Raw genomic sequence first — 15753 nt, 5'->3', positions numbered from 1 at the left:
TGAACCTGGGAGGTGGAGGTTGCAGTGAGCCGAGATTGCACTGTTGCACTCCAGCCTGGGGGACAAGAGTGAAACTTCGTCTCAAAAAAAAAAAATAAAAAAAAAAAATAAGAAAGTGGGGCCTTTGGGAGATGATCAGGTCATGAGGATGAAGCCCTCATGAATGGGATTAGCATCCTTATAAAAGAGGCCCAAGGAATATTGTTTGCCCCTTTTGCCATGTGAGGGCACAGTAAAAAGATGGCCTTCACCAGATATCAAATCTACCAGCACCTTGATCTTGGACTTCCCAGCCTCCAGAACTGTGAGAAATAAATTTCTGTTGTTTAAGCCCCTCAGTCTATGGCATTTTGTTACAGCAGCTTAAATGGACCAAGACATGAAAGACAGATGCGTGTCCTTGATCTCATATGTCTCTTCTTTGGTGCAGAGCTTTAAACATACAGAAGGGGCCACATATCTTGCAAAAAGAGGAAGGCAGCCTTAGCAAAATATCATTTCCAACATGAGAGATTTCACCCTTCATTTTCAGTGTTCAAAACTGAAAATGCACTTGATTTTATGTGGGACAAACAAAATTTAATAATTATAACTTAGTAAAGAGCTTTTTAATTTTTCTATTTGCATTATGATAAAGTTAGAATGTAAAGAATGCCCTCTGGGTCAAGGTTCTGTGGCTCACACCTGTAATCCCAGCACTTTGGGAGGCCAATGCAGGAGTATAGCTTGAGCCCAGGAGTTTGAGATCAGTCTGGGCCACATAGGGAGATCTCGTCTCTACAAAAAAAATTTAAAAATGAACTGGACATGGTTGTGCATGCCTGTAGTCCCAGCTAATTGGGAGGCTGAGGTGGGAGGATCATGTGAACCTGGGAGGTCAAAGCTGCATTGAGCCATGATAGTGACACTGCACTTCAGCCTGAGTGACACAGCGAGACCCTTTCTTAAAAAAACAACAACAAAAAAAAAGAATGCCATCTGGGATTCAATATGGTCATTTTATTTTTTTCTGATTACAAAGTCTACTGAACATAATGGCAAAAGTTCACTGGTTACAGCAACCAAAAGTGGAAGTCTTCCCTTTCATGCTAAGCATTTAAGCAAAATATATTACACATCTACAGCAGTGCCAGGTAGCCTTAAGTAAAAAAGGAACATATTTTAGGCACAGTTGCAGGATAAGTTGAAAGACTTGAAATTGTTCTCTGAACAAACAAGTGTAGATACTGATATGGTTTGGCTGCATGTCCACCTAAATCTCATCTTGAATTGCAACTCCCACAATTCCCACACGTTGTGGGAGAAACCTGGTGGAAGGTGATTGAATCATGGGGGTGACTCTTTCCTGTTCCGTTCTTGTGATAGTGAGTTGGTCTCGGTCTCAGTCTCACAAGATCCGATGGTTTTAAAAACGGGAGTTTCCCTGCACAAGCCCTCTTTTCTTGTCTGCCACCATGTGAGATGTGCCTTTCACCTTCTGCCATGATTGTGAGGCCTTCCAGCCACGTGGAACTGTAAGTCCAGTCAACCTCTTTCTTTTGTAAATTGCCCATTCTCCGGTATGTCTTCATCAGCAGTGTGAAAACAGACTAATACAGATACATTAATGATGATTAAGTCCTAAAAATCTATTCTGTTACAATCAAGCACAGCTAGCCTACCAATAAGGGATGCCAAAGTATAATCTTCATAAAAAGAGGTTATTCATTTGAAACTATACATGTGTCACTGACACTGAGGATGTGTTGAGGCCCAGGCAATTCATTTCCTTATACCACTGTTTGGCAGCTCCTGGAACTATACTGCAGAAATTCTGATTCTTCTTCTTCTTCTTTTTTTTTTAATAGAGATGAGGTGTGGCTGGTCTCAAACTCCTGGGCTGAAGCAATCCACCCACCTCAGCCTCCCAAAGTGCTGGGATTAGAGGCGTGAGCTACTGCACCTGGCCATCCTGACTACGCAGTCAGAATCTGTAGTTGGTTGGTTAAAGAAAAAAGTCAGCTATATGGGGCTTCATAAAATTATTATATATATCTTCAAAATTTTATTTTTAATTTAAAATATAAACAGGTTTATCTACCCATCATTCCTTTGATGTCAGGCTAAGACCTTTTCTTTGCGTGTGGGCCTGCTGATGTGGCTGCACAGAGGACATTGATTAGCACAGCAAGAAGCATTATCAATTTCAGCTTCAGTAGAATGAGGACTCAAGACACTTGTGAAACAAAATGAGGGCAAAGTCCTATATTTTGATACTTTTCTCTCCCTTCCAAACATTCATGGTTGCTTTGCCCACACCTAATTCCACAGCATTTTTTTCTTTAATAACACGTCTTTATCAGGTCTTTCCCAAGTTTTCAACTTTTTTTCATAGAGATTACTCTCTTCACACTCATAATTGTTTGATTTTGGTAATATTGAATTAAATTACATCGTTATTAAGTACAACTTGCAAAAACAAGTTTTGGAACAAATACAACTGATTTTTTTTTTTTTTTTTTGAGATGGAGTCTTGCTCTGTTGCCCAGGCAGGAGTGCAGCAGCACAGTCTTGGCTTACTGCAGCCCCCGCCTCCTAGGCTCAAACAATTCTCCTGCCTCAGCCTCCTGAGTAGCTGGGATTACAGGGGCCCACTACCATGCCCAGCTAACTTTTGTATTTTTAATAGAGATGGGGTTTCATCATGTTGGCAGGCTGGTCTTGGACTGTCCTCAAGTGATCTGCCCACCTTGGCCTCCCAAAGTGCTGGGATTACAGGCGTGAGCCACCATGGCCGGCCAAATACAACTGATTTTTGGAAAGCATACAACTCAGAGAGAGCAGTGATTAGCCTACCAAGGAGCAGACGACTTCATAGTAGGGGAAATTTGGATTCTGAGCATCAGGCATTATTTTTCACTGAGAGCAGAGACTGGCTTAAAAGTCTGAACCATATAGGTAGCTAACGAAAGCTGAGTTAGTTTAAGAAATGGAAAAGCTAGGCAGGCCATGGTGGCTCATGCCTGTAATCCCAGCACGTTGGGAGGCTGAGGCAGGAGGGTGGCTTGAGTCCAGGAGTTCAAGAGCAGCCTGGTCAACATGGTGAGTCCCTGTCACTGAAAATTTAAAAAAGGAAAAAAGAAAGTCTAAATTCAGGGACTTAGCACCAAACTTTCATGAAGGTGAGCAGTGCTGAAACCCTGTGGAGAGGGATGCTGACAATGAAGGCTTGGGCAATCCATTCTTGGCTGGGTCTCTAGCGGGCCTGACAGTGATTCTCTTCTCAAAGCCTGAGCCTCCATTTGCATGTGTTTAGTGTCATGAACCTAGTCCCAGCTAAATGCTCTAAAATATTTAAATACAACACCCTTTAAAGGAGACAGGAAAGGAACTGCTCCTAGTTTTGTTTAATAAAGTATTAAAGTCTAAAGTATCCTTAAAATGGGTCAGAAAGAGCGATGGCTCATGCCTGTAATCCTGGCACTTTGGGAGGCCCAGGCAGGCGGACAACTTGAGCCCAGGAATTCGAGATCATCCTGGGAAACATAGGGAGACTCCATCTCCACAAAAAAAAATTTAAAAATTAGCTGGGCCTGGTAGCACAAGCCTGTGGTCCCAGCTTCTCAGGAGGCTGAGGCAGGAGGATTGCTTGAGCCCAGGAGGTTGAGGGTGCAGTGAGTCATGTCTTCCAGCCTGGGTAACACAGCCAGCCCCTGTCTTCAAATAAAAATAAATAAATAAATAAAACTCTCCAAGAGCACCCATTTGTTAGACACTATGGGGGGACTATCCTGTCTCTGGAGCCCTCTTGTGTTAAAACAGCAGGTCTACATGGGAATTGTGAAGCTTTAAGGTGCATGTGTCTGAGAGATCTTCATTCACCTTGGATTGCACATTAAAAATTAGCCCCAAAACGATTCAAGTGGTGGTGCTTGAGGTGGGGCCATGGAATCAGAAGTGTTTTCTCCCCACCTCCTAAACTGTGTAAAATGAAATTATTAATGTATTACTTTTACCAGTAAAACACACACACACTAAAAAACAGAACAAAACACCACCACAAATTACCACTACAGTTAATTAGTTATAACAAGCAGACCCAGACTGGGCACAATGGCTCACACCTGTAATCCCAGCTTACTCAGTTTCTGAGAATCAAGAATCTGTGTGTGGCTTAGCTGATGCTGGGGCTGCAGTATTCATTTCCAAGATGGCACACTAACATGGTTGTTGCCCGAAGGCCTCAGTTCATCATCACATGAGCCTCTCTACAAGGCTACCTGGGTGTTCCCTTGACATGGCAGTTGGCTTTTTCCAGAATGAGTGATCCCAGAGAGGATCACTCAGTTTAAGAGTTTAAAGAGAGGCAAAGCCTTTAGGAAAGGTGAATCCACATCTGTTTTCCCCATTCGCATTTAGGAAGCCCACTGAATTATAAGAATATCTACCTTAAAAGATTTAGTCTTCCAATAAAGCAACAGAGAATATGCTTAAGATCATGAACTCTGCAGCCAAAATGCCACTTACTAGCTGAGTGGACCTCTGGCAGTTACTTAACCTCTTTGTGCCTCAATTTCCAGTTCTGCAAAATAAGGATAGTAATATCACCTACCTGATTAAGACAATTAAAGGAAATAATGTGCAATTAACAAGTTACATGTAAACTGCTTTTAATAGTGCTTGGCATGTAGTCAGCTCTATGCAAGCTTAATAAATGCGATTTTTTAAAAAGTCAGACTTGACAAAGTACATTAGGGTTAAAATAGTTCTTCTATTATTTCTCCCGCTCAGTATTCTTATCTCTCAAGGTTTTTGTTAATAATAATTTCTGTTACGCCTCAACTTAAACTGATGCTTAATGGAATTTGTTATATTTAAGGGAAAGTAATCTAAATTGCTAAGTAGTAGGTGTGGCAAAATAAAAAATATTTGGTCTTTGTCCCTGGTCCCTGGCACAGAGCTTCTCAGACCCTTGGAAATTACTGGGTTTTTTTTTTTTTTTTTCTTGAGACGGAGTCTTGCTCTCAGGTGGAGTGCAGTGGTGCCATCTTGGCTCACTGCAACCTCTGCCTCCCGAGTTCAAGCAATTCTGCCTCAGCCTCCCAAGTAGTTGGGATTACAGGTGCCCACCACCATGCCTGGCTAATTTTTGTATTTTTAGTAGAGATGGGGTTTCACCATGTCGGCCAGGCTGGTCTTGAACTCCTGACCTCAAGTTATCTGCCCACCTCAATCTCCCAAAGTGCTGGGATTGCAGGCATAAGCCACCATGCCTGGCCAGAATGTACTGTCTTTTGTATGCTAATGAGAACATAGGGCTAGAGGATCAGAACTCTCAGCCCTGACTCACGAACTCCAGGGAGGTTAGAGGGGCTACAGACCGGATCATAAAAACTCCTGAATGATTAGATTTGGAAAGCTTCGAGGCTGGTGCTGTGCTGGGAGGCTGACATGCTCAAAGAAGGAATGGAAACCCTGTGCCATCCCATCCCATCCCACGGCCTTGGTACTTCTTGCTTTCAGCTGTTCCGAGTTGTATCCTTGTAATACATCTGCAGTAGTAAATACACACTTCCCTGAGTTCTCTGAATCATTCTAGAGAATTATTGAGCCTGAAGGATCATGAGAATACCCTAATTTGCAGTTGGCTGGGCAGAAGTACGGGTAGTTTGAGTACCCTATTTGATGCTGGCAAATGAAGTGGGGGTAGTTTTATGGGAGTGTGGGGTCTGGGCTAACTCCAGATAGCACCAGAACTGTTCTGAATTGCTGGACATTCAGTTGGTGTTGGAGAATCGGTTGCTGGTGTTGGAAAAACCACACATTTGATGTCAGAAAACACTACACAATGGGGCTTCAAGTGGGTAAGATGACCTTTGATGACGTCATGTGCCATGGCAATTAATATACAGCAGTCCTTCCCAAAGTCATCTTCCTCCCAGTGTGGAGACTCTCTAAAGAGATGCTGATAGTGCACTGGGAGAAACCCAGATGTAAATGGATGTGTACATACATGCTGGAGTTTAAAAATATGAGCATGGGCTGGGCACAGTGGCTCACGCCTGTAATTCCAGCACTTTGGGAGGCTGAGGCAGGTGGATCACCCGAGGTCAGGAGTTCGAGACCAGCCTGGGCAAAATGGTGAAACCCTGTCTATTAAAAATACGAAAATGAGCCGGGCATGGTGGCACACACCTGTAGTCCCAGTTACTCAGGAGGCTGAGGCAGGAGAATCACTAGAACCTGGGAGGCAGAGGCTGCAGTGGGCTGAGATCGTGCCACTGCACTGCAGCCCGGGTGACAGAGCAAGACTCTGTCTCAAAATAAATAAATAAATAAATAAATAAAATAAAAAATAAAAATATGAGCATGAACACTTTGATGCTATTCCCTTCAAAAGGTACAGCTTAATTCCCCATCCCTTCAGTGTAGAATGGACTTAGTGACTCACTTCTAACAAATCAAATTCATTGGAAATGATCGTGTGCAACTTCAGAGACTAGGTCATGAAAGGCCCTGTGGCTTCCACCCTCTCTGGGATCACTCATTCTGGAAAAAGCCAACTGCCATGTCAAGAGAACACCCAGGTAGCCTTGTAGAGAGGCTCATGTGATGATGAACTGAGGCCTTCGGGCAACAACCATGTTAGTGTGCCATCTTGGAAATGAATACTGCAGCCCCAGCATCAGCTAAGCCACACACAGATTCTTGATTCTCAGAAACTGAGTGAGCTAATAAGATGTGTGTTGTTTTAGTTTTGGGGGTAATTTGTTACACAGCATACATAACTACTACAGTGTGTGCTTATGGATGAAGTGAAGTTTCATCACTGTTTCTAGACCTTACACTGTTCAACTGGTGAAGATCCATCATCTTGCCCGAAGAGCTAGTGCCAGATTGCAATAAGATGATTTGATAAAGTGGTTTCTCTCTTTTCCCTACCCAGTTACTACCTCATGTCACATGGATGTCTGGGTTCTCCTTACCACTTAGCTTATTTGTCTAGAATATTTGGGATGCAGTTTGAGTGTAGTCTCAAGTGAGATAGAGTGCCACTAGAAGAAGGCTGACAGCCTGGCTATGCAGAAGCCCCAAAGAGTGAAGTTTGCAATAATCTGTCTGGGCTTTGGTTCTCTATCCTGAAGAATCAGAAACTATGTTTCATCAGAATATTTAGAAACTCATAGGCTAAACTGACAAACTTGGGGGCAGAACCACACACACAAAATTCACATGAGACTGACATATAAACCAGAGAATTTCTCTAAATTTACTATGTGCGGAATGAAATGTTGGTGCCCTCATGCAGAATTCTCCCTTTTCCCAAACAATAATAGCTTAAAAGGCCATATCAACAATCAGAAGATGGTTCAGTTAGGCTTGTAATTAGTGCCAAAAGAAGTGGCAAGTCTCAAGGTATGTTCTCCCTAAGCCACATACCTTGGGTCTTGATAAACTAGTCCTAACTGAAGTAGAGAACACTTTTGGTCACTGAATTACTCACATCTCTTGGATGCAGGACTTCCTTTTCACGGATAACACTGTATACACACTGTCATATTTTGTTTCTTCAAACCCCATTTTGGTGAGTTGATAATTTCGGTTATTTTCTTTTCTCAAATGAGTTAACATCATGTAATAACCTACAGTGTACCTGGGAAGCATTGAGACTCTCCTCACTATGTGTAGACTCTCTGGTGGTTTCTTCTTATCAAGTCCTTAGAAGGTATCTCACTGCTGCCCCACATAGTACCTGTGTAGTTTGGAGAGGCCATTTACTTAGCATATCAGAGCCTGTCCAAAGAGAATACATTAGAACCAGTATAGAATTTCAAAGACTGTCTTGTAATTTCTCATTTCTTTTATCTAGAAAATTTCCGTGATCAACAACATTCTGAACTGATCACCAGGGGGTTGAAAAATGAATAAATAGCAGTTAACAGAAATAGGGTATTTATGTTCTCCTTTTCAAAAGCTCAATGTTTCATCTGCTACAGTATAGTTTTCCAAGTTTAGTCATGAGTATTCTTACCAAAATCATTCCAATTTCGAACAATTACGCTAATTTGCGCTGTCAGTTTCAGAAATTCAAAAATATATTTTTTTCTATTCACAATTAAAAATTAAATTTTGAGTCAGGAGTTTGAGACCAGCCTAGGCAACACAGTGAGGTCCTGTCTCCACAAAAAGTTAAAAAAAATAAAAAAGCTAGGCATGGTGGCTTATGCCTATAGTCCCAACTACTCAAGAGGCTGAGGCGGGAGGATCACTTGAGTTTGAGGAGGTCAAGTGATCCATGTGAGCAGACTGTGCCACTGCACTCCAGCCTAGGTAACAGAGTGAGATCCTTGCCTCTAAAATAAATAAATAAAAATTAAATTTTGAGAGAATATCTTAGTATTTTAGTATCTTAGTATTAGTCAATATCTACTAATTCAAAAGTTGAGAAGTATGTTCCAGTAAATTTATGCACTTGAATTATTTTAAAAATTTGGAATTATAAAATTCTCAACATTTTGCTCACTACATAGACAACAGAATAATAAAGCTCAATGATTAGTGATTAGTACTATGCTAAAATATTAATAATTTCATAAATTTGTATAATTTCAAAATTTCTTTTAGTTTCATTGTCCTCAGAAACCCAAGAATGCCACTAATTTGTATTCTACTGAAAACATCTTTCCCTGATTACTTTTGTTTTACCAAAAAGAAAAAATTGTACTTTTCTTAAAAACAAAGTGAAGTCTAAATTAATTCAATAGCTACTGAAATTCACCTGAAATTTTAAACAGCTACAAATCCACAAGAGGAAAAAGTAAACACATTAGCTTTAATACAACTAGTACATAATAAAAATTAAGAGAAAAGATTAATTCAAGGAGAAAAACTTATTAAAGTATGCTTACTAAAGGTCCTGTTATCAGCATTTTTATTCAGTTTAGTCTATGCTAGAATATAAATACATGACAGTATGTCTTTTCTTGTCAAGGGTAGCCTTTTACATAACTAAAATTTGTGGCTAGCAGTTTATATAACAAAAGAAAAGCTAAATCTGTAAATTATCAGAAAAGAACCAAGGATATAGGAAAATAATACATTTATATAAATTACAAAGGACAGTTACAATGAAACTCCATTAGTTTCCTCTCAACCCAATTTTACAAAATAAAGTGAACATGTATTATTCTGTGAGTTGTTAAGAGTACATAAACACTGTGGGCCCATTCAAAAGACAGTGGTCAAAGACAAAATGTTATCTTCATGTCATATACTGTTCTTAGTTCTTTACTGGAGTTGAGCTTCCTTTCATAGTCTTCTTTAGGTGGTGGTAATTTGGCAAGATTTTCATCAAGAAATCCAGCTGTAGTGTCTGGGGCTAAAAAGATAAGGTAATTAAGGCCGACTGGCAGAAAGCAAAGTCAAGAGTACCATGCAGCAACCAGGCGTGGTGGGTCATGCCTGTAATCTCAGCACTTTGGGAGGCCCAGACAGGAGGATGATTTGAGCCCAGGAGTTCCAGACCAGCCTGAGCAACATAGGGAGATCTTGTCACTAAAAAAATTTAAAAATTAGCTGTGTGTGGTGGCACACCCCTGTAGTCACAGCTACTCAGGAGGCTGAGGTGGAAGCAGGGCGGCAGGGGTGCAGGTGGATTGTTTGAGCCCAGGAGGTTGAGGCTGCAGTGAGCCATGATTACACCACTGCACTCCAGCCTGGGTGACAGAGCCAGACCCTGTCTCAAAGAAAAAAAAAAAGTTCCAGGTAGCAATGGTTATTAATAAGTTGTGGAATTACAGGTGCTTTTCATTAACTCATTTTTGCTTACCTGCTTGTTTTTTTTTTTAATTTATAATGAACATATACTAAGTTTGGTTACAAGAAAAAGCCAACAGATTTTATATATTTATATAAAAATATACAGAAATCAGTTTTAAAACTCACTTTTGTAGATTTCACCCTGGCTTCTGAAAAGTTAAAAGTTCCGATTACAGAAGACCACATAAGTAAAACACCCAGAGTATTTTGTTTTCCACGTGACCTACAGAGCCACACAGCTGAGGTGTACTTGGTTGGATACATCTGTCTGATCTTCACTCTTCATATACCAGTACTGCCCAGATTTTCCTGATTGTAAAACTCACTGCGGTACTTGTGAAAAATACAGATTTTTAGGCCCCTGCCCTAGCACTGTGACTCAGTAAGTGTGGGGAATCTTTATTTTTAATAAAGACCTCTACATAATCCTTATGATTAGTGAAATTTAGGCATATTATAAAATATAAAGCTTCAGATATTCTTGCTCACTTAATTCTAATCTCCCTTCCCCAACACCAGCTTCATTTCCCACTCTTCAGTCATTTTTGCTGTTATGTAGAAAGTAAAACAAATGACTGGATTTGACCTTATTTCCTTTTTAGTCTATAGAGTAATACTTGCTTAAAATAATAATAATAATAATGAAGCCAAACATTACAGAAATAGAGTAACCCAAAAAGAACTGGAGTTTTGATTTCTGATAAAATATGGCTAAGAATCAGAGGCAAAGTTATATCTTGAAACTATTCTTTTTTTTTTTTTCTTTCCCAGGCTGGAGTGCAGTGGTACAAACAGAGCTTACTGCAGCCGTGACCTCCTGGGCTCAAGCGATCCTCCCAACTCAGCCTCCAAAGTAGCTGGGACTACAGGTGAATGCCACCATGCCCAACTAATTATTTTTTATTTTTTGTAGAGATGGGGTCTCATGATGTTGCCCAGGCTGGTCTCGAACTCCTTCCTGGGCTCAAGTGATCTGCCCGCCTTGGCCTCGCACAGTGCTTGAAACTATTTTCTTTAGTGGGAGGAAAAGGAGGCTAGGTAACTAAAGAAATATATATCGAATGTGCCAAGCAATGAGGCTCGAAACTGCAATACAAATGTCTTATGTCCAAAGGAAGCCCAAATGCCCTATCTTTTTCATCTCCTACTCTAATATTAAACTCCAAATATGTACTCTACGTTATTCTTGATCTGAATTTCTAGGAGGAGATAATTTCTCAAGCCAGGAAAATATCCAAACACAGTTTCTTATTCACAAGCTGTGTTTATTATGAAGCTATGGCAATAAATAGACACACCCCAGTTAGAGGCACAGGATAAATGTAGTATGGTCATTCCTTAACCTTGAAGACTGATATTTTAGGAGTAAATCAATATGGCTTGTACAGTTTGTTTATGCATTGTCAGTGACAATGCATGAGACCAAGAGTAACATTTCTGGATCTTTTCTCATAACAGACTTGTCACTGTCATCCTTGTATATATTTTTGATATTAACCTAAAGACTAAATAATTGAACTGCAATTAAATCTTGATTTTAGGGATTGAACTGCAATTAAACCCTGGTTTTCGGGATGTTTCTCATTGTTTTCTTTTTATTTATTTATTTTTTGAGTTGGGGTCTCTGTTGCTCAGGCTGGAGTGCAGTGGCATGATCATGGCTCATGGTAACCTCACACTCAAGAATTATCTTCCCACCTCAGCCTCCTCAGTAGCTGGACTATAGCCATGCCCCACCACACCTGGCTTAGTTTTTCTAGTTTTTGTAGAGACAGAGTCTCACTGTGTTGCCCAGGCTGGTCTTAAATTCCTGGCCTCAAGTCATCCTCCTGCCTCGGCCTCCCAAAGTGCTAGAATTCCAGGCACGAGTCACTGAGCCTGGCATCTTTTGTTTTATTTTAATTATGTTCTTAAATAGTGTACCTGCTGCCTCATGAAGACAATTACATTGTATTTTGGGAAAATCAGCAGATAGAACTCTTTTTAAAGAGAGGTTCTAGTACCTGCGGTCGCTCAGTCTGCACCCGACGAAGGCAGTCTGCACCATAGATCACCGTATTCTCAGGGATGACTTCAAATGTATTTAGGTTGCAACAAGCCCCAATGATGCAGCCACTTGTCAATATTACATTTCTGCCTACATATGCTGCAATAAAAACACAGAAAGAACTGCAACTTAAGATATCAAATGATTCCAACACTTTTTTTCTTAAGGTGATTTAGGTATAAAAATGTAAACTGGCCTCAAGAAAAAAGTTAAAGAAAATACATCAGTTTGGAGTTTGTATGGACAACACAGAGGCAGGCAGTACAAGCCAGGGTCAGATGAATTCAAAATGGAGCTCTGCCGCTACTTGTGTGACCTTGGGAAAGTTGCTGCAAAGTCTCTAAGCTCAAGTTCATCTATAAAACAAAGAGGCCACTCTACTTCACAGTTTAAGGAATAAATGTGATAACAGATGTAAAGTGATGAGCACAGGTTTGACACACAGTAAGCATAAAATAAACAGAAAATGCTGATGATAATAGTGATAATTGATAATCCAAATTAAAATAAAAGTCATTAAGTAGATTAACAAAAAGTGTAATTTTATTATTTAAAAAAGAAGCATTTTCTTTCATGCCACTCAGGACCAAGAAAGATAACCCACTATTCTAAAGAATTGTCATCATTCAGGTTTTTTCTGGACCTTGGTGGGACAAGCTCTTGAAGTTGCTTCCCAGTAGTGACAGTGACTTTAGGTAATCTCCTGTCTGGTCCCACTTACAAGCACATGATATTTGTTTCTGATTGGCTAGGGAAAAGTATTCCTGAAATTAAAGAAAACAACTGCTACAGACACTTTGATTTTTCCCCCCTCTTTAATTCTACAACAACACTAACCAACTAAAATTTCAGAGACTAGTATTTAGTAGAAATCTTTTCCAAATCTTTCATTTAAAGTTTATGGTTTAATTCAATCCTGTACATAGCTGATTTTAAATTTAATGTATTTAACATTACCAGATAACCACATCACCAGATTAGGTTCCTTAGTGGCAAACAATTAGTTCGCCAGCTACTGTAGCCCACTTCCAAGCACAACACCTTGCCACAGTTTCTATTAGGTTGTTTCCCAGGACACCACAAAGAGAAAAGAGGTCACTGCTTTGACAATGAAACTCTGAATGTAGCTTACCTTTTGATTCAATGACATTATTATCTCCCATTTTCATGGCTTGGGAATCTGTAAGCCAGAGTTAGGTAAATACTACAAATATGTTCATCTTTAGTCCCCACTAACACAGTATGTACTTATATTGCACTGGGACAGAGGACAGGGGTGTCAGATGGGCCATGCAGGCTCACCCTTGCCAGAACTCTTTGCTCTGGGCAATCTGTGGTAACGGTTTAATCTTTAAACGTAAGTGTCTCTAGGTATAAATAAATGACTTGTGTTTTTAAAGAACTGAGCACCTTATACCCTGATTTTATGAGTAAAATATTTTCATAATTGTTTCAAGACAATTAAAACTATCCATCACGCAATCACTTAAACACTGTTAAAAGTTTGATATATCTTTATATAAATATATAGAATTTCCTGTATATAAGTGGGAATCAAACTGTATAAACTTTTATAGCTTATTCAGTTCACTCAAATTTGCAAGCATTATTCCACGCTATTAAAATCTTTAGGCCAGGCAGGGTGGCTCACATCTGTAACCCCAGCACTCTGGGAGGCCAAGGTGGGAGGATTGCTTGAGCCTAGGGGTTCAAGGACCAGCCTGGGCAACAGAGTGAGACACCATCTCTACCAAAAATAAAATTAGCTGGGCATGGTGGTGTGCACCTATAATTCCAGCTACTTGGGAGGCTGAGATGGGAGGATTGCTTGATGCAGTAAGCTATGATTGTGCCACTGCAATGCCAGCCTGGGTGACAGAGCAAGAGCCTGTCTCAGAAAAGATAAAATAAAATAAAATCTTTAAAAACATAATTTTAAATGACTGCTTAATGGTCCTAGTGGTTTTATGCTCATAGTTCAATTTATTTAAATATCTTGCTATCATTGAACATTTAGATTTTTCCTTCTAAATATTTTCTACTATAGTATGTTTTGCTGACACCGTAAGATTTTACTATCTTTTTTTTTTTAATCTTTTTGAGACGGAGTTTCGCTCATTGCCCAGGCTGGGGTGCAATGGCGCGATCTCGGCTCACTGCAATCTCCGCCTCCCAGGTTCAAGTGATTCTCCTGCCTCAGCCTCCCGAGTAGCTGGGATTATAGGCATGTACCATCACGCCCGGCTAATTTTGTATTTTTAGTAGAGACGGGGTTTCTCCACATTGGTCAGGCTGGCCTCAGACTCCCAACCTCAGGTGATCTGCCCGCCTCGGCCTCCCAAAATGCTGGGATTACGGACATGAACCACCGTGCCTGGCCTGATTTTACCATCTTTTTAGAGTACTAAACTAAGCTAAAGAACTGGAGATATTCTAGGGGGGAAAAAGACAACACATGAATAATGGAATATTTTCATCCCTACACACCATTTTCTTGAATCAGGCAATGCATTGTCTACCTAAAACTACAGAGGAACCAAACTGACAAAGCTGGGGTTCTTGAATCAAGAAGGAAGCCAGCATTGCTGCTTCTATGTTTACTGTCACTCAGCCATTGCTACCTGTCAACAAGCTGTAGTACCAGCAAAAGAAAGTGGTTACTTTCAAAGTGCTGAGCTACAGATATGTGTGTGTCTGCGTTTGTCTAAAAATGGCATACTTACTTTACTCTACTGACTTATTTACAGGAACAGAAGGGACCATTTTTAAAATATATACTATTCAAGAAGTCTGTTCAAAGAGCTAGATGACCTACTTTTATTTATTTTTATTTTTATTCTCTTTTGAGAAGGAGTCTTGCTCTGTCACCCAGGCTGGATTGCAGTGGCACAATCTTGGCTCACTGCAACCTCTGCCTCCCGAGTTCAAGCGATTCTCTTGCCTCAGCCTCCCAAGTAACTGGAATTTCAGGCGTGCGCCACCGTGCCCGGCTAATTCTTGTAATTTTTTTTTTTTAATAGTAGAGATGGGGTTTCACCATGTTGGCCAGGCTGGTCTTGAACTCCTGGCCTCAAGTGATCCGCCAGCTTCAGCCTCCCACAGTGCTGGGATTACAGGCATGAGCCACCGCACCCAGCCTGGATGACCTACTTTTAAAAATGTAATTATAATATATATTGTGAATGTAAGTATGTTTGATAGATAAATTATGACAATTTTACAATTTCTACAGGAGAAGACTTAGGTGCTAAAGGAGAGCCAGGAATTATTTATGGTAGATTATTGTAAAGGATACAACAGCCAACTTCAAACACATTATTGGTGCCAATGATCATAGGTTTTGGTTCTGGATCTTCAGTGTCAGGAGTGATATTATCTGGGTAACTGTAAACAGAAGAAACAAATCATCCAAAAAGTCAATAACACAATAAGCAATTTTCTTCCCATTTTCAAATTTGGGTTAATTCTTTCAATTTTACCTACATCAAGCTTAAAAGACATGACTATATAAGTTATTTCTTTTTTTCTTTTTTTTTTGATATGGAATCTCACTCTATCACCCAGGCTGGTACAGTGGCACCATCTTGGATCACTGCAACCTCCGTCTCCTGGGTTCAAGAGATTCTCCTGCCTCAGCCTCCCGAGTAGCTGGGACTACAGGCACGTGCCACTAGGCCTGGCTAATTTTTGTATTTTTGTGGAGATGGGGTTTCACCATGTTGCCCAGGCTGGTCTCGAACTGATCTCAGGTGATCCACCAGCTAGGGCCTCCCCAAGTGCTGGGATTACAGACATGAGCCACCACGCCCAGCCTATGTAAGTTATTTCTTAATTCAAGTGATTCATTCATCTTGTGTGCTAGAGAAGGCTTGATTTTGACTTGAAGAGAGCTACTGAAAAGTGAAGAA

At 40.3% G+C, this 15753-nt stretch overlaps 1 protein-coding gene across 1 annotated transcript in view; it reads right to left on the bottom strand.

Moving 5' to 3' along the window:
• Positions 1–979: 979 nt before the first annotated feature.
• The window catches only part of DCTN6 (dynactin subunit 6), a 35154-nt gene continuing 20380 nt past the window's right edge, over positions 980–15753 (bottom strand). Inside the window, exons 4-7 of the mRNA XM_019032826.4 lie at positions 15141–15229; positions 12978–13025; positions 11802–11944; positions 980–9358 (exon numbers count right to left, since the gene is read on the bottom strand). Coding sequence (XP_018888371.1) covers positions 9260–9358; positions 11802–11944; positions 12978–13025; positions 15141–15229 — 379 coding nt within the window. The 3' untranslated portion in view covers positions 980–9259. The remainder of the gene's footprint in view (positions 9359–11801; positions 11945–12977; positions 13026–15140; positions 15230–15753) is intronic.

The sequence above is a fragment of the Gorilla gorilla genome, chromosome 7 (genome assembly GCF_029281585.2).
Source record: "Gorilla gorilla gorilla isolate KB3781 chromosome 7, NHGRI_mGorGor1-v2.1_pri, whole genome shotgun sequence".
Taxonomy (NCBI): domain Eukaryota; kingdom Metazoa; phylum Chordata; class Mammalia; order Primates; family Hominidae; genus Gorilla; species Gorilla gorilla.
The sequence above is the reverse complement of the archived record's forward strand: the minus strand, read 5'-3'. Positions and strand labels throughout refer to the sequence as shown.